A 27388-nucleotide genomic window follows, 5' to 3' on the forward strand; every position below is an offset into this window, starting at 1 on the left:
GTGGGCAACTCCACATGTAGTTGATGTTCCTACCTCCTGGTCAACTACACCTCCTGCTGATAATTCTGCCTGCAGATAAAATAATACTGACCGGGAGTATTTCCACCTGCTGTCAACTACACCAGTAGCGGATTTTCCTTGCTACTGGTCAACTGTACATAGAGGTGATGTTCTTGGACCCGTGAAGATCTGGGATAGAATAGGTCTTCAGCAACCCATGCTTACAAGAAAAGGCGACTATCCTTGTCGTAAGAGGCGACTGACGGGATCGGGTGGTCAGGCTCGCTGACTTGGTTGGTGCATGTAATCGTATCCCAAATACGTAGATCGATGCTCATCGTATCAATCAATGGACTCGATTATTTACAGACAGACGTCAAAGAGCTGGAATATTGCTGAGTGCGGCGTTAAACAACAAACAAACACAATCTTGTATCTTGGTCAACTGCAATTATAAGTGATATGTGTATGTATGTCTGTAAATGTAAATGTAAATGCAAACATGCTTAGTCTGGGTGAGATCAATACTGACTTTAAAACGAGGCGTCCTTAGAAGCAGTTATTTACTTCAATAAGTCAGTAGGATTTACCTCCCTTTACATCGATATGGAACACCAGCCAGCAATGTGCTTGGCACTTTCTCTCTCTCACTCTATCTGTTTACCACAGTAGAGCAGGAAGAGTTATCTCTCTTTTTATCGAAAGGTTACAGCTTTAACTTAGTTTGTTTTGTTTGTTTGTTGTTTAACGCCGCACTCAGCAATATCCATGCCATATGACGGTGGTCTGTAAATAATCGAGTCTGGACCAGACAATCCAGTGATTGACATCATGAGCATCGATCAACGGAATTGGGATACGATGACATGAATCAGCCAAGTCAACGAGTCTGACCACCCGATCTAGTTAGTCGCCTATTACAACAAGCATAGTCGCCTTCATTGCAAACATGGGTTGCTGAAGATCTATTCTAACCCGGATCTTCTTGGGTTTTTACTTATTCAGTATACTGACTCAGAGCGTCCTGTCCTTATTTAAACAACATACTGTCAAACGCTCTATCGACTATACCACAGAGGCGTTGTTGCTTGAGGCCCGCAGTTCCAGGTGCACAATCTGTCGTGGAACACCTGCTACTGTAACCACCCGATCTCATTTCAGTCACTTCTTGATTTAAGATGACGTACGGAGTGGACCTTATTCAGCAGCGAAACCTTCACACTGGACGTAGATTGTTTCATTCTCTTGCACCAACATGACAATGAAATCGTAGCTTAAAATGCTGCTGTTCACTTATAAAGGGTTGCCCACCTTTTGTGACAAAGGTCAACATATATCTCTTCAAATAACAGAAACGTATGATAAAAACACAAATCAATGTATATTTAGCTGATGTCGGTCGCATACTGGTGATCACGCATTTATCATGTACAGTATGATTCTATGTTATCACTGGCTCTATATTATCACGGCATCGGTAAATCATCACAATATTTCATCGCATGATCGAATACGGGACTCGTTGCGTTATGTCACGTTAACTTTTTTATGATATTTTCCGGAATGTTTTTTAAGTGGAAATACCCCTACCTGCATTCGGAATTGGTAAGAAAAGAATCCACTTGTTTGGACGATGTCCTTTGGCCCAACGTACATGTAGGTCGTATGAAAACTGATTATGCATAATCCATAACCCAGTCAGAGATGTAAAGCACATAATCCACACGTATCACACTCACAATACTGATACAGCGATAATATAGAGCTGCCCGCCCTTGAGTCATCAATGACAGGTACTTTGTTTACCGAATTTGGTAAAGAGAACCAGCATCAATCAAGCCTAATTGATCTGTCATAAAAGTTGAATAAAAAATAAGTAACATTTTGCGTATGATACAGTTAATGTGTTAGTAAGTTGTCGTCATTACGATCCATTATAAATAAACTACGGCGATAATATAGCCTACCATGCTACTGGGGCACCCTTTGTGGCATTCAGATACTTGCTGAATGGACTCAGTGCCTCAGCAGTCGCGAAAACAGTCTACATGTATTTGGTGGTTCGGATCGCGGATATAATAGAACTGATTTCAAGTGCAATGAGCACTTCATTTAACTTCGTGCGTGAATTGTAAGGTGACAGTTGTATGGTTGCACTTCACCACATTAGCGCGGTGGGGTTACCTCCCTTTCCCCATGCTGTTTTGCAGGAGTGAAATATCACTGTCAGGTGTAGATTCTCTCTCTCTCTCTCTCTCTCTCTCTCTCTCTCCTTCTGTATTACTGTACCATGTATACACCTAACGGTACCCTCGTGTAACAACTTTCCTTGGGTTTAAACAAATATGTTGCTAAAATGAATCACCGGTTCAATCATCATCGCTTCAACTATTTCGATATTATCAACTGTCATCTCACGTGCATATATTACAAGCAATGCCTAACGATCTGGTAAACTGTCATTAATCTTTCTTCAGAAATACCAAGCAACAAAATATGTTTCCGAGATTGCCTGAATAATTCCATGACTACTTACCATATGAAATCGTATACACAATACGTCAAGATCATTGTCATATGTCACCGCCAGGCCAGGCAATTTACATTGTCAATATTGTAGGGGTTTGTACATACTACGTCCCTCTATCCATTGCGAATACATTACTCGTGAAGCATTGACGATTCCATATTTTTCAAAAAAGCCTGACGTCATGAAAGGTTTAATTGGAATTTAAGGACAATTGTTTTGAAGATGTGAAAGGTACATAAAGTTACGACAGTGTTTCATGTGGTGTTTATTTGACTCAGTGTGCTTCTACAATATTGATGATGGAAATTTCATAAACACGGAAGAGTTACCTTCAATACAATTTAGTAGATGGCGGTTCATTTGGCTACAGGCTTAGCTGTAGTGTGGTATACAATAAAACGAAATCGGGTTCTCGCGGAATCAGGGTGGGGCAGAATCAGGTCTCATCATTGTCACAGCACCATGAACACAAATTGTCATTTTCCACATGATTCGCTCCAAACTGTGTATTGTTATGCGACCCTTACAAACAATTTCGCACCCAAGAAGGCACAAGAAGAGAAGTATTTCCGATGCATTGTAAGGACGGAATCACGTGATCCGCATGAGTGTCACACAGCGTACATCTCCGGGATTGCGTTTCGTGTTGGATGTACACAGCCGTGACATCCGGATGTCACAAGACGCGTCTACACCCTAGGCAACACATACAGCGTGTGGAGACAACAACATCGTGAGGAAGTGACCCCTTGTGGAGAGTGACAGAGAAAACTAATTGTAGTGAAACTACATATATGTTGAAGTAAATGTATCTACTAGAATTGGAAAAGGCGCTGAAGTGTTTTTATGCAAATCCGTGTGGTTAATTATTTATTGTGTGTATTATTGTCAGTAGTAAGATATTAGTATTAGTATCGTCGTCGTCGTAGTAGTAGTATATTAGTAAGAGGTTCACAGATGTAGGTTAGAAATAGATGTAAAGCAAGTTTAGTTAGTTGTATTAGTTATCTGAGTATTAGTCTAGATTTCAATGTAGATAATTCGGTTTTAATCGAATCATGAATGTGGGGAGAATATATAGAATACATTCTTAAAACATAACATGTGTTTGTGGCTATTTCAATACGTGACAGACTGCCCCAGGCTGCAGGAGGATATGCTGGTGTCATGGTGACTAAGGTGATGCTAGAGTCTAGTCTTACACTGACAATTTGCTTGATTTATTGACTGGATACGAATTCCAACGCTCTCAAAATGAAGATGCCAGTACAATATCGTTGTCTGTTTACTGGTCCCTTCTAGTGAGACAGTCCCTACATCTTACAAACAGACATTAAACCCCTGATCCCTTCAAATGATAGCTCAAAATGCATCTGTTAATCATATAGGGGCCGACCTCACAGCTCTATCTGCATCTGTTAATCCCATAGGTGTATGCATCGCAACACTACCTGCATCTGTTAATCCCACAGGTGTATGCATCGCAACTCTACCTGCATCTTGTAATCCCATAGGTGTATACATCGCAACACTACCTGCATCTGTTAATCCAATAGGTGTATGCATCGCAACACTACCTGCATCTGTTAATCCCATAGGTGTATGCATCGCAACACTACCTGCATCTGTTAATCCCATAGGTGTATGCATCGCAATACAACCTGCATCTGTTAATCTCATAGGTGTATGCATCGCAACACTACCTGCATCGGTAAATCCCATAGGTGTATTCATCGCAACACTACCTGCATCTGTTAATCCCATAGGTGTATGCATCGCAACACTACCTGCATCTGTTAATCCCATAGGTGTATGCATCGCAACACTACCTGCATCTGTTAATCCCATAGGTGTATGCATCGCAATACAACCTGCATCTGTTAATCTCATAGGTGTCGGCATCGCAACACTACCTGCATCTGTAAATCCCATAGGTGTATTCATCGCAACACTACCTGCATCTGTTAATCCCATAGGTGTATGCATCGCAACACTACCTGCATCTGTTAATCCCATAGGTGTATTCATCGCAACACTACCTGCATCTGTTAATGCCATAGGTGTATGCATCGCAACACTACCTGCATCGCAGCACCCTAACGTGTGAACCGAACCCAGAAAGAACTACACAAAGAAGCCCAAATCCTGGGATTTTACAGGATGTGAGACTGTTAAGGCATAACCTTAGGCACATTACAACATCCTGGCATTGAATATTTTGTGCATGTTGCTGAATGTAAGCATGGAAGATGTTTCTACAGATAAATGCATATTTTACATGACGTTTACGTTCTGAAGTGGTCACAATCACAAACTTGGTTACCTGTGCTGAAGGGAAGTTGATGAGCGGTGACCACTGGTGTGTATAATGTTTAATGCAGACGGACACGCCAGTCACGCCTTAACAAATTTGAGTAGTAATTAGGACTACCGATAGACATGCTAAGGTCCTTGAAATACAAATATAGTATTTTTAAACTGTCCCATTTGTTTGATTGCTGCCACTTTGTTTCATGATACCAAGGCTGACTACAACCATAAACACCTAAAGGGGACTTTATATTCCGTATCTCATGGGCAGAATAATCCCCAGTTCCCCACATGCTTGTCTTGATTCCTGACGGAAGATATTATGTCTTACAAGGAGTACATTGTTCGACTGTGTGCCATTAACTGTTGTTCATGGTATCAGCCACTCACCCAGACTTAGTTGTTTAATACTCATTGTGATTAAGCTGTGAATTAAGGCCTTATTCACTCGCACTTAATGCCACTGCTGTTACAATTATCCCCAACATCCTGTTATAGCAAGAATGAGATCTCGACTTGTTTACTGTTGCACGATTTCTTGAGAAGAAAACATATTAGTCTTCAGCGCAGCTCTCTGGGTGGCTTGAGTGACATAGTGACTGTATCCTGACATGATGTTATGTAAAATTAATAGGCTATTTATATTGTGCATACTTCCACACCACTCAGGGTATGCTCAAAGCATTATCATTTCCCTTACAACCCAAGCTGCTTGTTGACGCTAGAAGGTTAACAACCACATCGCCCCCCTCATGCTACCGGTTAACCATTCACTGCTGGGGAACAGAGGCACATTTCGAACAAAGTCACTTGTCCAAGGAGACGCCACATGTTTACATGTACTTAGGTGTGGGACAGGACGAAGCCCTAGAAAGCCCAGGCTGCCGAAACGAAATCCATCCACTGATATGTGACCTGTGCGCTGTGGACAGGACCACGTGCCGCGAATATTTGATGTGTGATACAGATGACAGTGTGTGATATGAACAGTGTGGTGCCTCTGTTAGGGGACCACGGGAATCGTTGACTCAAAGACATTTGGCGTTTGGGAGCAACTGAGGGATGATGTACCAAATTTTCTACCCTTGTCTGTCCATACACAGTCTTGTGTTTTCTTAATCTGACTTGAACAAAAATGCTTTGACAGACACCAAACTTACCTAATGCTTCTAAAGTTTGATATCTGCATGAACCTGTAGCTGGACAATGAAAGTCAGTTGATGTTTAAGAGAATAATATTTATGGTTATTTTGGTCATGAGGATTTAGTCATCAATCAAGCTGGTCAGTGCTTGTAGATCCATCTGGCAATCAGACATACCTTTCCAAATCTTGTGCATATATACTATAAACGTAAGAACTACTAAGCACTTAAAGTTTATATCGTGTTCCTTGAAATTAAGTTCTTCACTTTGCCATGTTTTCATTAACGTATAATTGCTCGTGGTATAAATCTTAATGCGGGACGCATGAAACCCCATGTACCTCTTGTGATCTTGCTACAACAAATTTATCTTACCGATATGTTTAAATCTGCTGTTGTAAAATAATTAAAACAAATTCAAATTTGATTGGAAACAGCTATTCGACTGAGCTGAGGTTAACTTGTGCTATGTCACGTGACATTCATTGACTTGGAAAAAGCTTGCAGTATTTACTTCCAAGCGGGATTTAGGGAATTTGTTCTCCCGCTGAGAAATCCACATGCAGACTATTTTCTTCATGGCAGGGTATAAGGGATTTATTTTCACTCTCAAAAACTATTTTCCTCACAGGCAGGATACATCGTATTTTATCAAGATCACGTGAACCAATCAGATCTCGATATTCTGATTTGCAGGTATGATAATCCTAAATATATTATCTTATATCTTTGTCTGGTGCTGTAGTTATTTTTTTGTCAACAATAAAAAAAACTATATGGGTAGAATGATAGTCATATACTTGAAGCCAAACATTGTTGAATTAGGAGATAAACCTACTGTGTTTTCAATGTAGAGCTAGGTTACCTGTAGATTTAACCGCACTAAAATGAATTTGAAACCGAACGCGTAGCCTGCGGTTTCAAATGTTAAATTTAGTGCGGTTAAATCAACAGGTAACCTAGCTCAACATTGAAAACACAGTAGGTTTAACTCCATTCTACCATGACCGGTTTAAGATGAAACTCTTTGAGGTGCAACGTTTTGTTGAGTGAGCTGGACACTCCATATATGAGAATATGGGTTCACTTTCCCATCGGGGTGGAAGGCTCTTTATAATAGCAACTTAAAACAATAACAGAAGACAAATATATATAACAATCGTTTAATTTATTCAAATTAGAATATCTTATGTTTACATTACAAATACTCAAAAATCTCATTGAAAAAATTCACTGAGAACTTCAAACAGAATTCGAATACACCCATTCTCCCCACAGTCATAACGCACTCAATCAAACACTACTCCCGGAAGTAGTTATTTATAGTAACATGGCAGTTGGAGAGTTGGTACGGACCAGACATTCCAGTGTGAAATTGTTGTGACATGTTTACCTGATTATTCGAAGTATTGTTCACGCTGATACCCTGGAGAATACCCGATTATTGCCGCTTTTGGCTGGAGGAAGAGTCTGTGTTGTAAGACATCAATGACTGCTGATATTTGTGACCTGTTAATTTTACAATTTCGCGCGCCTCAACACCGGCATGCCAGAGGAGAGTGACAGTTGTGGCTATGACGCAGTGATTCGTATACACCTTGCTCAAGCTGGATTGTGTGGAAATTACTTTCACCATTTGAGAGATTGTGTTGTGACCAAGGGGTTTTAGTGTGTACCATGTACCATCGGTTTCATGCACATGTTTTCGCGGGAGTTGAACAAAAGCCATGTTACTTGAATTTAGTTTGGAACGGTATTTTTTGAAAGCTGCTACGGGACATGATTGGGTCCCTGTTGCATAAATTCGTGACTTTTTCCCTGCACTTTATCCTGAAACCCCCACCGATGTTCAGTCAGTAGACAACCCTGTGAGTCTTCAGCAAAAGTATGGTTTGACCTCACCCTTGGTTTCGGTCGTAGGGGTTGTGAAAAACAGAGGGAGTTGTCTGTCCATTCCTTTGCAGTTGAAACAGATGAAGTAGGGGTAGAATATGTAATACATACTTTTGCCTTTTCGGCGGCGTGTCCTTCACGTCTGTTAATAAAGACAATGCCATCTTTCACGATTTCATCTTAAATTCTTTTTTGGGGGGTGAGGGGTGGTGTGTGTGTGTGTGTGTGTGTTTGTGTGTGTGTGTGTGTGTGTGTGTGTGTGTGTGTGTGTTGGGGTGTGGGGGGGTCGGGTGGGGGTGGGGGTGTGGGGTGTGTGTGTGTGTGTGTGTTTATGTGATTACATCATAATATGACATCTTGAGCAGCAGACGACAAATGTTGTTTACGTGTTTGTTAAACTAGACATCAGCAAAACTTCCTGTGTCAAAAGTTCCCACTGACACGGAATTCGTTAGCTCTGCCATCTTTGTGGGCAAGCACAACGTGCACATGCATATCCTTAGCCGTTAAACCAGCTGTTTCAATCAGAGGGGGTTTATTGTGATTTAATAGCCTCTGATTGACCAATCAGAATCAAGTAAATTCCAAATTCATGGTAGAATGATGAACAGCTGCCAAAGACAAGCATCCATAAAGAATGAATGCTTTGGATGTTTCAGTATTAGATGATTTCTACTTTCTGGTTTTGGTTGTGTCTTGTTAATATACCTGGTATATTGTTTCCTTTGATGCATATCACTATGACATGGACTCATGATATAATGGTAGACATGTTGAATGATTGTTGGATGAATGTTGAATTGTTCTCAACGAAATTTCGTATTTTATTTATTTTCGTTTTACTGACCTCATTTTTTTAGAGCTTTTTCAGCTCTGTAATGTCGGCTATGAGACATACAGTAATAAATAAATGCTGTTAACGTTGTCTGGATGGTAAGACTCTCGGTGTTCTCATCTTCTTGTGATCTAAAAAGAAATCTGAACTTAATCCATGTCACATGCTCTAAAAAACGTTTGAATGAGTACGTGGTGAGTGTGTTTGGGTGAATGACACTTCAAAATGTATTTCCGCTATAACATATATTTTCAGCTTAATGTGAGTGGAAAGTGATGCAGACCTAAAATATACACCATCATGACAAAGGACCAATATCAAACCTGGGACTCAAACCCATGATCATTGAATCCAGGCATGCCTAAGGGAAGCAACTCTGCACAGGTATTTGGTGACGGACGATTTGAACTCGTGGGTCACCTTCGAAGGGTTGAATGACATGAATCAGTTTGTATGGAATGTACCACAGCTGATACTAAGCTGTGGGCGTCTAAGTGAATTTCAGGATGTAGTCAGTGATACAGATTCGTCTTTCGTGATCATGAAGTTATTTGCAATGTATATAAATGATACCAGTGTTAAACGGTAAGGCTAGGTATGTGAGTTGAGACTACCACATATTTGATCAGTATTTGTGTTATGTTACAACATATCAGCTACTGTTAACTGTATATCTTTTAGCTGTAAATTATTTTGAATGGATATGAATGATGGCAAAAAGGAAAATGTACATTACTTGCTGTGTTAGTTATGGATTTTAACTTCTGATTTATATCTTTTGACAACTTTCCCATTTTCATAGAAACTTTCAAAAACTATGGGACAGGTAAATACTTCTTTCCTTCAATGAAATACCATGACAGGCTTTGCGTTGTGGTCCTGTGTAAGTCATGTACACTGATGCTCGCATCAGATTAGCTGTTTCAGCCAGAACCTTGTTATTGCGATTTGAAACCTCTGACTTTATCAGAGTCAATTGTCCACCAAACTTGTAGTGGAATAAGTAACAATCAGTTAACTTTAACAGTGAGCATGTTGCTTCTGAGTGATATGTGTTACTTGTGTGAGCGTGACGTGTACTTTGTCAAGATAACTGAGATTCATTTTGTGTCTAGTCAGAAAGCAGATATGCACCAACTACACGGATGTTTACAAAAGTCCATGATTTCTGTTAACAATTGTTTGTACTTTTCCTGCCACACTTTTCATTATGAAGAATGTGCTGATGTCCAAATGTAAAAATAGTTTCATGTTTAACTTGGACATTGCAGGTTGAATAATCTTGAACCGGTTACTCGATCCCTTATATTCCTTGTCGAGGTCAATGGTGCTCATATCTGGGCTTGATGATTTTTTCCTTCCTGTTTGAATGTGTGTTTGAAGTAAAAATTGTAGAATGTCTTGCTTCTTGAAGACAATGAATTGAACACATATCCTTTTCAGGTATTTCAGTGCTTTAGGTCTGCAAGGTCGGCCCCATTTGCTGTTCCTTTGCCATGTAAAGTGTGCATGTTGACAATATAAAAAATAGAGTGCAATGTCTTTTTCAACATATTTTACACAGAATGGTTTGAAAGCTGATATAGCTTACATGGGAGTAAATAAAACAATATACAATACCTTCAACAAGTGTGTGTTTCATCATTATCATTAACATGCATCCATGCATACAACCTCACTCTTGGGAGAAAATAGTAGGTGCACGCTTCTGTGGGCATAGTATCAGTATTCTCTGATAATATAGTAGGGAAGTGTAACAGATTGTGTTAACATGGATCTGTAGGCACATCGCCAGTTATCTTTGATAATATAAAAGGTAGATCCGGGATAGAATAGATCTTCAGGAACCCATTCTTGCTAGAAAAGGCGACAATGCTTGTCATAAGAGACGACCAATGGGATCGGATGGTCTGTCTCGCTGACTGGGTGATGCATGTCATCGTGTCCCAAACGTGTGGATTGTTCCTCATGATGTCAATAACTGGATTGTCTGGTCCAGATTCGATTATTTACAGACCTCTGTCATATAGCTGGAATATTGCCGAGTGCGGCGTTAAAAAGACAGAAGCTAAAATTGAAGTTACTCCCCTTAGATCTATTTCATTTGGAAACTATAAATATCTTGAGAAAGGCGCCTTACATTGTAATGTGATATTCTTACATCACAGTGCGAGATGCAAAATGTTATGGCAACAGTTCGACAATTCAAGCAGTGAACATAGGAAATGTACCTTTCATATTAGAAGAGTGCATTGAAAATAATGGGTCTCGGTCAATCAGTATCAGAAGGTTAGATACATTGAGATAACATGGATCTCTATGCATACGAGACCCGTGAAGATCCGGGGTATAATAGGTCTTAAGCAACCCATGCTTGCCGTAAAAGGTGACTCATGATGTCAATCAATGGGTTGTCTGGTCCAGACCACCGTCATATATGATAATCATGAACTCTTTTTAATAAATATTCTATCATCATGATCCTGTCCCAGCTAGCACACCTACATCGGGTCGACATTGGCAATTAATCGGCCACTGTTGGCATTATATGAATAGAGAAGCTGTTTTTTCTTTGTTGTTATTTACTTATGGCAATTGTTAAGTCATAAATTTATTTGCGTAGGTATTCAAAACAGATATCTTATAGTTGTAAATCTTCGCAAATATAGAAAAAAACTAATAGTAAATGGTGACATTATTGAGTCATGAATATCAAATACAAGAGAATTACAAATGTGCCTAGTTTCAGCCATGCCAGCAGTAACCATGTCATTAATATAACTTATTCATGTTTGGATTTAAGATATATATTTTACAGTATCACACCTTCACAAACAGAAGAAATCTTGTTCCGAGAGAATGTTTATATGTTGTGTGTGCACTAGCTTCAGCAAAAGCAACGAATGACCATGTGGAATAGTTTCAGCAAATACAGCAATAATTTCATCACTACAAGATTCATGTGTGGGTTTAAACAAATATTTTCTGTATTAAATCAACATAAGCAGAAGACATTTTGTTTGGAAAGAATTTTAATATTTCGTCGGGACACTCATTTCTGTGTCAGACCAGATAGTGGCGAGTTACCAATTTCAGCAACTACAGCAATAATTTCATCACAACAAGTTTTATGTGTGAATTTAAAAACCTTATTTTCGCATATAAAATCAATATAAGCAGAAACTGTTTTGTTTTGAAACAATTTTTACATTGTGTCTGTAAACTCGCTTCTTTGCGACATACCTCACATCACATTTCATCAGAAGTTGTTACTGTAGCATAATTTCAGCCAATACAGCCATAAATTAATAATAACATTATTATGTATGGATTTAAAACAATTGTTTTATAGTATTATATCAATATAAGCAGAAGAAATCATCTTCTGGAAGAATTTTTACATTTTGTCTCTGTGCTCACTTGTCACATGACATTTCAGAAAGTTGTTGCTGTGACATAAGTTCAACAACTACAGCAATAATTTCATCATAACAATATTAGTGTGAGTATATAAAAGAATTGTTTTATCATAATAAATCAATATAAGCAGAAGAAATCGTGTTTGGCGACAATTTTTACATTTTGTCACCGCATGTTCTCACTTGTATCACATCACATTTAAGTAAGTTGTTGCTGTGGCATAATTTCAGCAACTACAGCAATAATTCCATTATAACAACATTCGTGTGAGTATTTAAAACAATTGTTTTATCATAATAAATCAATATTAGCAGAAGAAATCGTGTTTTGAAACAATTTTTACATTTTGTCTGTGCACTCACTTCTGTTTCACATCACATTTCAGAAAGTTGTTGCTGTGACATAATTTCAGCAACTACAGCAATTATTTCATTATAACAATATTTGTGTGGGTATTTAAAACAATTGTTTTATCATAATAAATCAATATTAGCAGAAGAAATCTTGTTTTGAAAGAAGTTTTACATTTTGCCCATGTACTCACTTCTGTTTCACATAACATTTCAGAAAATTGTTGCTGTGACATAATTTCAGCAACTACAGCAATAATTCCATCACAACAATATTCGTGTGAGTATTTTAAATAATTTCCAACTCCAGGAGAAACCAGGAAAGTAGTGAAACCAGACATGTGAGGAACTTGGTTGTATTTTGTACACAACAAACAGAACACAAACCGAACACTTCTATGTCCGCTTCACTCACTTTCCCCGCCTGTCATTGAAACAGTTGATAGAAATATCTCAGTTACACAGACAACTTTACATAACCAGTTTATTTCCTATCTCAGCGCTTGGTAGACGAGGGCCCTCTTGGTGTCTGTCATGTCGACGTCCTCCCCGCTGATCAGACTCATCGACACTGTATAGTCAGGTGAGGGATACCCAACACTAAACAGGGGGACAAGAGGTTCCCGGAACACCTCATCATACTTGCCAAGAACAATCCCCCTGTCCAAGTCAATGAAGGCCACTCTCCCCCTCCCCACATCCAGCACCACGCCATAGTGGAGGGTGGCCTGTGTGCCGGGAGTGGCGGACATGGTGTTCTGGAGACACTCGCCCCGCTCCCTCTCCCGATACACCATGGTACAGATACTCTCCCCGTGTCTGCCACAGATCCCTACACGGACACACCAGGAGCGACGCTGTCGAGAAACCCACGGCCCACTGTCCACCTCTCCTGCCTCGCATAGCCCCATCTCCAGGACATAGAACGGCACTCCCTCCACCACCACCCGCACCCTGGTCTTTGTCTCCCAGTATGTTGGTGTTGTGGGGAGGGGGTTGAGGGTGGAGGGGGGTGGAGGAAGGGGGGTGGGGGAGCTACAGGTCCCCATGTACTTATGTAGCCTGTTCCGCCCCTCATCCCCTGTGTCGGGCTCCGAGTTGACCAGCTCACCGTCTGTAGTTACGTGACACCAGGCTGTGTTGGCCCGAGCCGCGTCCAGGTGACGTTTAGGACCTGGAAATAAACATTGTATTTGTTGTGTAGCAAGTTTATTTCACTGTTTGTTACAAACTGAGACACAGAAAGAGATTTACTGAAAATATCGGCTGATTGTTTGCTTGTTTCCAAACAGCGCGCTGAATGTTCGTCTGTGTTTTTCATCAGTACAGAATATCTCCCCCAACTGCGCTATAGTAGCGCGCTAATTACAATGTAAAACTATTACTACGAGAATTCAAAATGCATTTCATTAAGAAACAAATGGATTAATTTACCGTAAAATGTAATATAAAAGAATTTTTGGTACACTTTTGATTTACCCCCATTGTGGAGATATCTGCCAGACGTGTGTTGTGCGTGGACGATGTTCGTGTATGAAATACGATCTCAGTGAGTGAATTTCCCAACAAAAGTGTTTGTGTGTGGATTCTATATGAATCTTTTACAGAATAGGATGAAAATAAACTAAAAAGTATCGTGTTTTAGGATATTTTTGACATTTTTGTGTTCATCATCCACCGCATGAACAGGTATATTCTATGTCCGCTTCAGTCACTTTCACCGTTACACCGTCACTGTCTGTGTGTCGCCATGTACAGGTGTGTGTGCGTGCGTGCGTGTGTGTGTGTGTGTGTGTGTGTGTGTGTGTGTGTGTGTGTGTGTGTGTGTGAAACGTTAAGTGAAGGACAGCACTGTTTAACTTTTCTTTGAGTGTCTCGCATTATGTTTTTAGTATTACTATTAGAGATCGCAACGCAGTATTTTCTCAGAATTTAGATTGGCACATTACCTCTCGGCCGTTTCTCAAAGCCCCAAACTCCCATATCAAATCCTACATGAAATTGTTTTATGCCTAGAGTATTGAAGACGAAGTGCATTTTCTGATATCTTGTAGTCTTTATTCAGACTTCAGAATACATTTTGTGAACTGGGCCTTGTCTACAAATCCAAATATCATGTTTTTATCTCCTACAGGTCAGACCATGTGCATTCTGCATGCGGTGCGATTATTTATTTTTTTGAAATAACTCACACGATTGATCTTGTTATTGTAAATACACCCCGACTGATACACGTGTTGCTTTTTGTGTCGGGGTGTTATAAGGAAACAATTTAAGGTAACACACGGTACTACAACCCAGGGATAAGTTTTTCTCTCGCCTCATTGCTATCCAAATGCATCCCCAGTCTGCAACCCATGATTGCCGTAAAAGGCGACTAACAGGATCGGGAGGTCAGGCTCGCTGACTTGGTTGATGTATGTCATCGATCCCAGTTGCATTGATCGATGTTCATGTTATCAATCACCGGTTTGTCTGGTCAAGACTAGATTATTTACAGACAGCTATCATATAGCTGGAATATTGCTGAGTGCTGCGTTAAACAGCAAACCAACCAAACCACACTGGATCACCAGTCTGCAACACGGGAATTTGAGAAATAAAGACGTCTGTTACCTCACAGAGCTCAGATAGGCTGCATTTTTGCCTAAAACACGCAAAAATGTATCAAAATTGTCGAAATAATTTTGACTTGCTTGCGTACAAATACAGTAAAATTCGGTTATAACGAACTCAAAGGAATCACTAATTTTAATTCGTTATAACCATAGTTCGTTATAAGCATATATGCTTTATAGTGACAAGTTTTTTTTGTTCTAAACTTCTAATTTCTAAAATTACGCGGAGAGGGTGGACTCCCATATAACCACAATCACAATTACAATCCATCAACATTGCCCAAATAATACAAATACACATGAAAAGAAATTAAAACCACAACTGTATAACATTCTGTGATTCACCCAATGTGAAATGTAGCGTACTATCAAATGTAGCATCTCTTTCCTAATCTTTATGTACAAGTCGAATGCAGACATCACACATACATAAACTCTACTACAGTGTAGTATGCATTGTGAGTTCATGAGACATTTTATACACTTGGGTCAGTAAACGAACAGATTCATATTAGAAGTCACCTGAACTGCATTTTAAGCAGAATTATCCCTCTCTCATAGGGTAGATCAAGACATAGTGTAGGTCAATATACTAGCATAGGTCATGTAGGTCGCGAACACCTGGTTTCAGTGACACATTATAACTGCCCCCAGCCCCTCCGTCTCCCAATGTGTTGAAGAAAAACCGAACATATTTCATAATTCAGCAGACATAATTCAAAATTGTCATATGGTTTTTAGTTTCAGCAAAATCAGTAAATGCGTTATCCTGTCACCGGGTATTCTGATCCATCAACTGATTGTCTGGTTTGTTTACAGGCCGCCGTTGTATGCCAGGAGTACTGTTTCACCGCGTCAGACAACAATGACTTTTTTATGTAAATTGTGTGAGTGGCGGGTGAGTGACATGCTTACCCTTTTCGCGAACACCTGGTGTCATGATTTAAGTGATCCATTCATATTATTTTCACCGCTATTTTACTTTTTAAGCCCAATGGAATCTGTTACGGGAGATAATCTAGATAGATTATCCTTTGGCGTTGACGTTTTATACTAACTTGAACTTGGTCGATGTTTCTGCTGGTCGGTTGAAGTGCCCGAGTTTCAACATAAGCTCAGTAGCATTTAGCAGTTGTGCTGCGTCAAGTACAAAAGACTACTATATATTTTACTTTTGTATTATTGGACATAGAAGTAAACCTACTTTTAATTATGTTAAGTTATAATACTATTATATGTCAAAAGAGAGCTACTGTCAATATTTTTTAAGTTGGATATATATGTTTTATACATGGTAAGAGTTATGTCCCTTGCATTCTTTGCTTTGTGTCATAACTATATAAAATGGAATCTGATAACATGTTGCCTGCCTCATTGTTTGCAATTATACCATGACAGTTTGTGTTTTTCAGATTCGTCGTTATGTTGCTCCAATATTGCAGATTGGCACAAGAGAACGTTTAGTCACCCATACAGCTGAAACAGCTTTTTTGAAAAGGGGGGTGCACAATTAAGATATATTTATTGTCTTTGGTGGTAATTTATACAGAAATAAATATTTTTTTCGAAATAAAAAGGGGGGGGGGGGGGGGGGGGGGGGGTATCCGCCCATGCATTCACTCATTCCCGGAAATACTTACACGAAACCAGTCTAGGTTGACATGTCAGTCCAACAATGTGTACAGCACTTCCATAGTCTGAAAGGTGAGAACTATCTTTATACATTAAGGTATTGGCTACTTTGATTGGGTAAAAGTTTTGAGATCAACAACTTAATAATAAACAACATTACATAGACAGTGACAGATTGGGGTGCAATAACTCGCATGGACACAAAATCCTTAGATTGTCTCACAAGTTTATTTAAAAGATATTTTTATGGCATTGACAGGCCATTTTAGTAAATGAACCCCTGCAAGGGCGACACCACCTTACAATAATCATAAATCTCTGCTAAAAGAACATGCCATTGTATGATTCCGATTCCGATTTATTATCATGGTATGAATATACATAAACGGAAAAAAGTAACCGTTACATATGCATCTTTCAATACAAAGACATCTCCTCGACTTTAATGTCGAAATTCACAATTCGCACGTGCATGTTCATTCACGGCGCACACTTTGAATGTTTGCATGTTTGTCGGGAGCATGATACTCACACACGTTGTTTTGATTGTCGAAAGCACACAATAATTGTCTATCTATAAGGTGCTCATAAACAAAACACTTTTGGGAAACTAACGCTTACCCAATGCAACGGCTATGTGCCGTGGGTATGCTGCAAACAGGCACGGCGCAAAACAAAGTTGTCAGACACTTTCATGTTCATCGAAACACAATATCATCTATGACATGGCAACACTCGAAACGTACCACGGGCCGGTTGGAAATGTGTGACGTCATGTCAACAAGCCAACCGTATTCGGTTGGTGCATGTACGGAATCGATACCAAACTGCTACATAAACAGCTCGGACAAGTCCTAGGTTGAGACCAATTAGTGGCAAAACCACACACAACCGGTTGAGGAAGCATAATATCTGACCACAACGTTCAGCGATACCCCAAATGTTGCCTCCAAATCACCGTCAGTCACGTCTAGTTTGGTGTTGACAGCATATAAGGTTCAGAAGACAGGACTGAGTTGTCAGCGCGGAAGGTCGTGTAAGGGCCAACAGGCACCGAGAAGAACGTTTACTGTGCTTGCGTTACTCAACATCGTCAGTATGGGTTTGGAGGTGTCATTGTATGGGGTGGCATCACAACTCAACTGAGAACACAACTCATCATTGTTAATGGTAATTTGAATGGCATGCGCTAGCGGGACGACATCGTTTGAGATTATGTTCTACCCTTTGTGCAAATCCAGGAACGTAACGTCACGTTACAGCAGGATCAATCCGACCTCATGTTGCAAGTGTTGGAACAACTATTTTGAGGCAGCATTACATTGCTGTACTGTCATGGCATGGTGTTTCTCCATACCTCTTCCCAAAGGAATATGCCTGGGTTGAGATGGAACGACACTTACAACAGTAACAGAACCAGACGGTAACGATATAGCTAAGTTGGGCCAAGCTTTGCTTGCCATTTTGAACAACAACCCCCTGGCTGTTTTCAATCATTTCGTGTCTTCAATGCGCACCTGCTGCATCACCTGCATCAAATGGTTGTCCAATATTTACATTGTAAATTAAGTTGTTATACCACCCCTATTTTAGGACGTGTCGCTATGTTTCCGGTTACCAGGTATGGGTTTTGTCAACGAATTTGTTAGAATAAAACATTGATCAAACGAATGACTAAATAGTGTGTTGTTATTTGCAAAAACATAACATTTACACAACTTTATGTGAAGTGACCGCCTCCGTGGGCTAGTAAAAGAGCGTCCGCCCGAAGAGCAGAAGGTTGGGTTTCAATCCCTAGCCGCGTCATACGAAAAGACGGTAAAAGATGGCACCTGTTGTTACCCCTGCCTGGCACTCGGCATTAAGGGGCTTGAACAAGGACTGGTTGGCTCGGAATCATTTTACCATGTCAGAGTGGGGTATTCATGTTAAACTGAGGCATGGTACCTGAGTGAGCTAGCACTATAAAATCGGCGTTATTTAAGTGCAATAAACATGAACGCGACGTTAAACCCCATTTTCCATCACATTTTATGAAGCACGGCTAATTTCAGAAACAATTTCAGTATTGAAACAAAACTACACGTGAAACATAAACTCCTTCGATGTTGGGACAATGCTCCTTGTCAGCAGTTGTATTACAGAAGTCCAGCATAATAGCATCATCGATCTGTGTATACAGTGCATGTCGGAAACTTCAATAAGAACACAACAATAGAGATTTGTCCATAAGCATTGTCACCTAACAGTACAAACCTTTTTCCAGACTATCGTTCTTTGCTTTCAGTTCTGTGAGTTGCTGCTCGTTTTCACTGATTATCTACAAGATAAAATAATCCAGCAATGTGTTGCCATGTTTTACAGGATGTCATAAAATCCTTGGTTGTACAGAAATCAAACAAGAACTGACAGTGACACTATTCAGGCAGCTGTTCACGAGTTCAATGGCGGATGACATTCCTTCAGTACTGAGACATAATCCAAATGACAAACTTAATCATCAACATTTTCAGATCCCGAAAGAGAAAAAAGGCGTAGTACAATTACACAAAGGGGATCAACGCATGAACAAGATCATGATATTTCCGTCCAAGCATTGAATTAATACTTTGAAAATTCACTTTGCTAATGAACAGCTTGCAGACCTGTAAACTACCCCACACCCAGATCGTACCGATCTCTAAGCATATACATAACCATATACCATATACATGTATATCAAATCACAATACATTCAATTCAGTAAACATTGCTATGAATATGTATATTTCAAAGTATCTCCCAATATATAGTTTTCAAATATCAGTAGAACATACTGATAATAATGACTTTAGTGCATAAATGTTAAGATGAGTATGTTGAGCACATATGAACTACACAAAGATAAAATACAGACACACACACCTGTCTGTCTATCTATCTATCTATACACGTGTGTGTGTGTGTGTGTTTGTGGACGTGTGTGAATACGTGCGTTCGTGCGTGCGTGTGTGAATTTCATAAACTATTTAAGCTTAATCAGGTCAGTGCATGAGAAGCAATTCTTATAACACGCAGATTTTATGTTCGCTTCATTTTGTCCTCATTTAAACGACAAAGACATTCATGGAGTGGCTGTGTGTGGGCTATGTTGTTATCCTAGGTACATGTTGGTCGTCAGGTCCATGATAGATTAGATATCTATTTTTCTATTGATATTGGTCCCTGCTATTTACCTCCATTGCAATTGCAGCCAGGTGGTTTTCTGTCAGTCGTCCTTGTTGGTATTGCCTCAGCTGGTGAATCAGAACGGGAGCTCTTGTGTGTCCTTTAGATTCCTGTTCTGATAATTACCAAAAGAGAAAAAAACCCTCATGAAATATTTTGTGACTTATATGTATGAAACTTATAAAACTGTCAAATGTTTGCTGGGTAGTTGGCAATTTCCTAGATGTATGGGGATCAATACAAAAGAGTTTGCTGCAGATTGTACCTCATGGGCAAATGCATTGCATAGCTTTATTTTGATGCTGATTGGGGAACTGAATATATCAATTGCTTCAAGTTGTGTTTTACCTCTATTGTGGCCTCGACCATCACTCGTGTTGTCAGATTGTGACGTTATAGAACCAGCCAGCTGTAAGTAAAGGTACATGTTTCATGTGAAGACAAGACAAGTCATTCATCTGGTTGCCAAACGTAACTGATATGTCACTGGATGTTTTGTTGTTCAGCTTGTAAAATCCCCCCCCCCCCCCCCCCCCCCCGTCTCTCTCTCTCTATGTGAATAGTGTGGATATCCTCCAACTCAAGCATGAAAAACAAATAATTATTTGTTTATTTGAGACTGACATAACGTTAGAGGAAGTTAAATACTTTAATAAATGTAAAATTTATACAGAGAAGTTTCAGTTGGAGGTGAACATGTCTGGAGAATAATTTTATTTCATGTTCTCATGATGATATAAGCTTGCTTCATTTGTTAACTACAATTTTAAAAATACAAGCATTTTTTTCATTTTCACAATGTGTTTTCCAAAAATTGGAAATGATCTGTAAAGTAAAATGTAAAACGAATGTTAAAAATGTAGATATCCCAATCCACAGCTAAACGGTTATACTCACAACATCGAAACTGGGTACCTCCTTGTCTAACAAAGATAAGACCGTCGTGTATCGAGTCAGGTACTCCATTGTTGCCTGCCACTCCACTGGAAAAGAAAACGATATATAGAGTAGATAAACCTATCATTGAGCAGTACATTATCAACAATGATTAGTAATTAATTATCATTTAACTTGGTAGTAGCAGTAGTAGGAGCAGCAACAACAGTAATAGTAGTAGTAGTAGTAGTAGTAGTAGTAGTAGTCATGGTAGTAGAAATTTCGTCACATGCGGGACATTCAGTTAAGTGAATACGTTTCCAGAACCGGATTACATACCCGTGTATAATTTGTGGAGTTTTTCTTTTCTTTGATCCCTGTCCTGAAACAACAAAAAACTTGATAAGACACACTATATCTATCTACTCGTGCGTGTGACCATTAAAAATGTTTGTAATTGTCCATCGTTCATTCCAGTATTCACCATTGTATTTTTAAAAAATCTATTATGAATGTTATGATAAATATTAGTATATGAAAAATTACCTTCAGTAGGTTGTCCAGATCGTGATTAAGCTTGTCGATTTCTCGCCAGCCTGCAAACAAACAAACAAACAAACATCGAAAATTAATATATCAACCACTCACGTGGTGACCTTTTCAATACGTGAATGACTTTATGTTCTGTATTGAAAATTGAAGACACATATAAAGGGAATCATTGTAAGGGAGCAATACGGCAGCGATGCCTTTTATCTGGGTAAAGTAACTTGTAAATTTATGATTTATGATAATTCTTACTAAGTTTTCACGAGTGGACAATCTTAATTCTACCCACAGGACCCTCAGCTGCAGGTACTTACGGCTTTTAAGATCTTTTCCATCTGTGTCCTGTGGCTCTATTTCCAATTCGGTTGTCTGGATACCTTCCTTCAGTACTGGCTTAAATACACATAGTCATGTAATCTATGATTACTTCAAATATAACATTGGTTGAAAAGGAAGTTTGATATGTTTCTATAATCCAGATCTTGGCAGATTGCAGTTGAAGATAATATGCACCTTTCCTAAATATGTTCGTAATATGCGACAGTGAGAATATAACATTAATCATAAGATTAAGATAATCAGTCTAGGAACGTGAGATTCTTGTAAGTTACACACTTGAATGTCGGATTCTTTTCCTTCCTTCCCTGACTCAAAGTGAAGCCTCTCTGCAACAAGCAAAAACAAAAATGTTTTCACATTTTCAGTGTTGTTAGAGAGACAACTGAGTAGCAGCAACATGCTGTCATTGTAATTTCGATCAATACATATTGCATCGATAAAAACACAATAATAATAAACAGAAATAATATGTTGAAACTTACCCATTTGTTGCTCAATTCCTGGACTTTCGACATGTCCAACCTGAAAAGTAATAAAACGTTACCTTCCTTGATCTTGAAGGAACCAATGTATTCCATTTAACAGCCAACATTTAGCAAACTATCTCAGCAAAAACTTCTTTAAATCTTAAGATGATGTTGGCACATTGTGGTTTGAATTTTTGCATTTTAATCTATTTTTAGAAGATCATTTTTGGGGATTATAGATATGTATGTCACACCTTACCATCGTAAAATTGTGTTTCGATTCTGTGTATTCTTTTTTACCCAAAGCTGAAAGATTGAAACTACAATTAGAACGTACAGTCATCATTCAATTGTTTTATTATACATGTCTTTGAAATGTATCCATTTATGTACTCTCATTTTACTCACATGTTATATACCAGTTGAACCACTGTAAAGGCAAATGTCCCACTGGTACAACATGTTTGAGTGTAGGAGGGAATAACGAGAGACAGATGGGAGAATGGAAAGATGAAGCACACACAGAAGGAGGACGATGCAATGGCACCAGAATGAGAGATGGAATAACTGGTGAAGCACAGATGGAAGAATTGGGGATTTTGGGTAGTAGTGGTAGGAGAAAGGAAAGAGAAGAACATGATCAATAACAGTTCAAATACAGAAATATAACATGCGATATATGTTATGTGGAGTTTAGACAGCAGAACAATGATATAAGAAACGAGATGCTCCAGGGAGGAATGGCCAAATTGACAAGGGACTAGGGGGGCAAGTAGGATGCGTGGTATACAGGACCAATTAGATGACTGGGATGAAGTACGGTCAAGATAAGGAAGGTCTGGAGGAAGGTCATGGGGAAGGCTTGGCGGAGTACATTGGAATGAATGACAATATGAGTGGAGGAGTGAACGTGTTATGACATGCATTACTTAGTTGGCTACATTATGCTCCGAGGACATAACCATCAGTCTTATTATCTACACTACATACCATTCCTCAAGTGGGCCATTTTAAGCTCGTGATACATTTGAAGCGTTTTATCTTTGATCATGACCTGAAACAAAATATATAGACAATGTGATTTTCATTATCATATCTTATTTGTTAGTCATTATTTTGCTTGCGATTCATACCCTAGATCTCTGTAATTTCTAGACCTACCGATCTTAGAAGAGGAAACATATTCTTCTGTTGTCTCATTCCGTCATGTAGGTCTGACAACTGAGCCTCGTGTGTGGAAGAGAGTTGTCTGAAGCCGCCAAAGGCTGAAATGAATAAAAAGAAAGAATATCTTTTACATCTGAAATAATTGTTCTAAATGTCATCACATCCCCCAACCCCAGTAAACATCACCCCAAGCAGTTTTATAGAGAGACATCGATAAAAACTCTATACTCCATTAAGCAGCAATAAACCAAATCAACCATTTATATAACGAAATCTATAAATCGATAATTATTCTCTTTAATAATCAACATTAAACTTTGGGTTTCCTCATGTAATTTCAATGAATAGTGAATCATTCCATCTCCTGGGAACCGGACTTTTGTTTTAGCCAAGTCAATGGATATGTCAGTCTTTCAAAACATGCATTGTTTACGTGGGCGTTTAAGGATGGAAATACTCAAATGCGTAGTGACCTTTGCTTGTAAGCCCTTGTGGCTTGACCTCCAGACTATGGCGTAGCGGACGAACCTGCATATAAACAAAGATACCAATGTGGCATTAATACAGTTACTATTGGTGTATGTTATAAGACGTTTATATCTTTGTTACTAAGGATGTGTAATCACAGTGTTTTCTGCTATGTATCCATGTATCCATGTATCTATGTATCTATGTATCTGTGTATGTATGTATGTATGTATGTATGTATGTATCCATCCACCCATCCATCCATCCATCAACTTACAGCTATACGCCATGTTTGTCCCAGTTTGTAACTAAATATTTTCAGCACACTGAAATCCCTGAGGAGATATTCAATCTGTTTCTTCCAAGCATCTGAAATGTTTTTGAAAAAAAAAGCAAAATTACTTAAACCCTAAAGCATATATAATAGGTACAAACTATGAAGCTGAGAGTCGTATCATGAGGCTTGTTTGCGTTGTTATTGGCACATCTCTCTCGACGTTATTTACTCTATCTTAATCATCATCATCATCATCATCATCATCATCATCATCATCATCATCACGAAATAGCTTTATTCTATTTCACTTCATTATTTATCGTGACTTTGTAATAAACATTTACCATCAGACAAAACATCTATTTGTTTCTCTATCCCTTCTGTTTCCTGCAAACATAAAATGAAAACTTTGTTAATAATCAGCAACTCTGGAACAAACGGCTTCGAGGGAACCAGTAATGGCTATTCAATGAATATATTCTTATCCCTGTAGGGTATTGATACGACTGACTGGTATTAATAGCAGCTAGTTGTTATTTAAGTGTTCTCATTACATGTTGTAGTCTCATTGGTTATGAGTGTTTGGCAATCCTGCCCAGGAAACAAACTCCCCACGGAAATGACGACTCAAAATATATGTGAAGAAAATACCTGTCTCAATCGAAACATTCACACCTCTAAACCCTGCCATGATATGGTTAGTGTTACAATATACATTACTCTTTCTGCCTCAAATATTTGGGACGTCAGTTCCTTAATATCAGTTACATCTGAAATGAACAACATGCAAGTCGTCAACAAACTATAAGCTGTTAGCTGCACACAGAATGAGTTTTTGTATCAACAGTACTTAAGAAATGCTATGTTATTTAATTTTTTTCTCTTTCTTTCATCAAATTTGTCAGATTAAAAATAACATTCATAATCTAACAAGGAAGTATATGTAATAACGACAAAGAGTCTGGTTTTGACTACAGAGTGCTGAATTTATTGTCATATATAAATATACTTACAGGTTCCAAATCGCCACTTCCGACTGCTTGCGTGTGTCATGACTGTGTTGGTTTCATCCACGATATACACACAGGAGGACAGGTCAACCGTACTGAGATCCTCTGCTGCTACAGCTGATGGGTACACCGACCTGGAAACACGTTTTTACAAAACTGAACTCATATCAAGTGATGGTTTCAAACAATCATTAAGGCTTTAAGTTAAGGCTTCTTCCTGCAGACTCATTTACGAAAGTAATTCTATTGCTTTATGGTGTTACCTAACTTAATACGACTACTAATGTTACTGATGGCAACAAACATTAAGTACACCGACTCAATACAGTCTACATTTGCTATATCTTAATACAAACCTGAGTCTGTCCCTCTCCTCCCGTGACCTACACACCAGCAGAGTGTCCCCCTGTCGGTTGAGTCTCCTGGCCACCTCCAGCATCAACGTCGTGGCTCCACTTCCAGGGGCACACTTCACCTGGACATCCTTATTGTTTATGTTCTCCACCAGAATGACACATTGTTCTTTGGTTCGAAATCTCAGACAATCACCATCAGTGTCACCAGTATGTTTAAGCACCGATTTTGTTTCAGCAACACCAGCCCAGAAAGCAGTGAGGACTTTCTCATATCTGCCAGGTGTCATTACCAAAGAATCGCTTGTGACAAAACGTGAAGAATCAATTGCCAACTTTTTCAGTCGAGTCTCAAATGAGGCAGCGTCCTCGAGGATTGACGTATGAATGACTCCATGTATGGAGTTGACATCTTCATCCGTGAATCTGCTGAGTGTCTCTATCACTCCTCTGGCCACTGATGTATTGTACATCACTGCTTCAGGAGACTCTGCATCTCCATCAACCAGTGACAAAACTATCACAGGTTGTGTAGGTAGTGCCAGGAATATATCGCATACCGTGTGGCTTGGACGGGGTGACGTGGGGAAATCTAGTACTACTGATAAGGAATGGGCTAAGAACATAAAGCATGGTCCAGCCTTTGGGTTTGGAAAGTCTACCACTTCACTGGTCAGAGGATCAAATACAAAGTCGAAAGCGTGATTTTCTATGTGTTCAATGAGTCGTTCTTTCACTTGTGCTAAAGGGGTTCTTAGGACCGTTGGCACAGTATTCTGACCATCTGAAAATATACAAATATACAGTTCTTTGAAAGCTTGTCCATCGCACGTACAATGGCCGTATGCCAATTATGTGACACATTATGATACAGAAGATCAAAATATAGTTGCAATTTGTATGATTTTATACATCGATCAAATGAACCGAATAACTTACCTGATGTTTTTGTGTATGTTAAGGGCATTATTAAAAGTTTTAAGGGGCAAAGCGTTTTGGTGTCTTTCGAAGATTTGACTAAAATGTATCTATAAATGACCTCAACATGTCCTTGGTATAAATTATATGCTTTGTTAAAATTTATTGAAGTCAGTCCGTCAAATGATTACGTTTGTTACCTTTTTGAATGAAGTAACTTCTTATTTCATAGAGACTGTTTCCAATCTGTTTTAGGCCCGGACGAAAAAAGTCGTTTGTCCCCAGACATAGAATATGCTCATCCTCCTTTGCGATATTTTGCTTGAACATGAAATGAAACGTGAAGCTTGCACTGATAATGTGAAATGAAACTGGTACAGCTTTATCGATCATTGATGACTGTGACATAAAAAACTCTTTAGGGAAACATCTTGTGATTTACAGATAAAATAATGTTAATCTTGACAACTGTATAGAATTATAGTAAATATCAATAATATTTCCCCGATCTTGTATAGATGTTTTCTTAAATGTTGTAACAAATATATATGCACTTACTAGTAGCTTCCACATGCTGCCTGAAATGATTAAACATCGAGACATCAAGAATATTATAAAACAAACATTTCCATCGACAAGTATTACAATATATTCTCGCTTAACAGAACATTAGTACAGCATAAGAATATTTTGTTTTATGAAAGGATAGATTTGTTATCAGCCTGTGTAAAATTATGCTACAATAATTTGGCAAGGCAGATCAAGGAAAAGAACATAACAGTAGATTTACCTTTATGAGCATACTTATCGCATTTAGCAAAGAAACAGATATATCATTAGAATTCAATCATTTAACGAATCTACCTATGATCATCTAACTTTGGTGCTGTGTGATGTAATTTACCTTATGTCGCAAAGCGGTTCAATAAAATACAAACGTGATTCACACAGTGTACACATTAAAAAATCACTTCCTTTATTACTTTTGAAAGTTACACGAGTCTGTGCAACGTTGCGACTCTTATG

At 38.9% G+C, this 27388-nt stretch overlaps 1 protein-coding gene and 1 pseudogene across 1 annotated transcript; both read right to left on the reverse strand.

Moving 5' to 3' along the window:
• Window positions 1-27388, reverse strand: part of LOC139447430 (uncharacterized) — a 72044-nt pseudogene that overhangs the window by 43135 nt on the left and 1521 nt on the right.
• Window positions 12044-23350, reverse strand: LOC139447435 (uncharacterized). Its single transcript, XM_071228778.1, has 13 exons — window positions 23331-23350; window positions 22429-22475; window positions 22185-22224; window positions 21979-22028; window positions 21678-21756; window positions 21361-21410; window positions 21154-21196; window positions 20836-20921; window positions 20287-20347; window positions 19947-20053; window positions 18988-19051; window positions 16740-16796; window positions 12044-13655 (listed from the first exon to the last, which is right to left on the reverse strand). The coding sequence occupies exons 2-13, from the start codon at window positions 22429-22431 to the stop codon at window positions 12973-12975; spliced, it is 1323 nt and encodes a 440-aa protein (XP_071084879.1). The 5' UTR covers window positions 22432-22475; window positions 23331-23350; the 3' UTR covers window positions 12044-12972.

This window comes from Haliotis cracherodii, unplaced genomic scaffold (genome assembly GCF_022045235.1).
Source record: "Haliotis cracherodii isolate W230 unplaced genomic scaffold, xgHalCrac1.p SCAF_7, whole genome shotgun sequence".
NCBI classification, from domain to species: Eukaryota; Metazoa; Mollusca; class Gastropoda; order Lepetellida; family Haliotidae; genus Haliotis; species Haliotis cracherodii.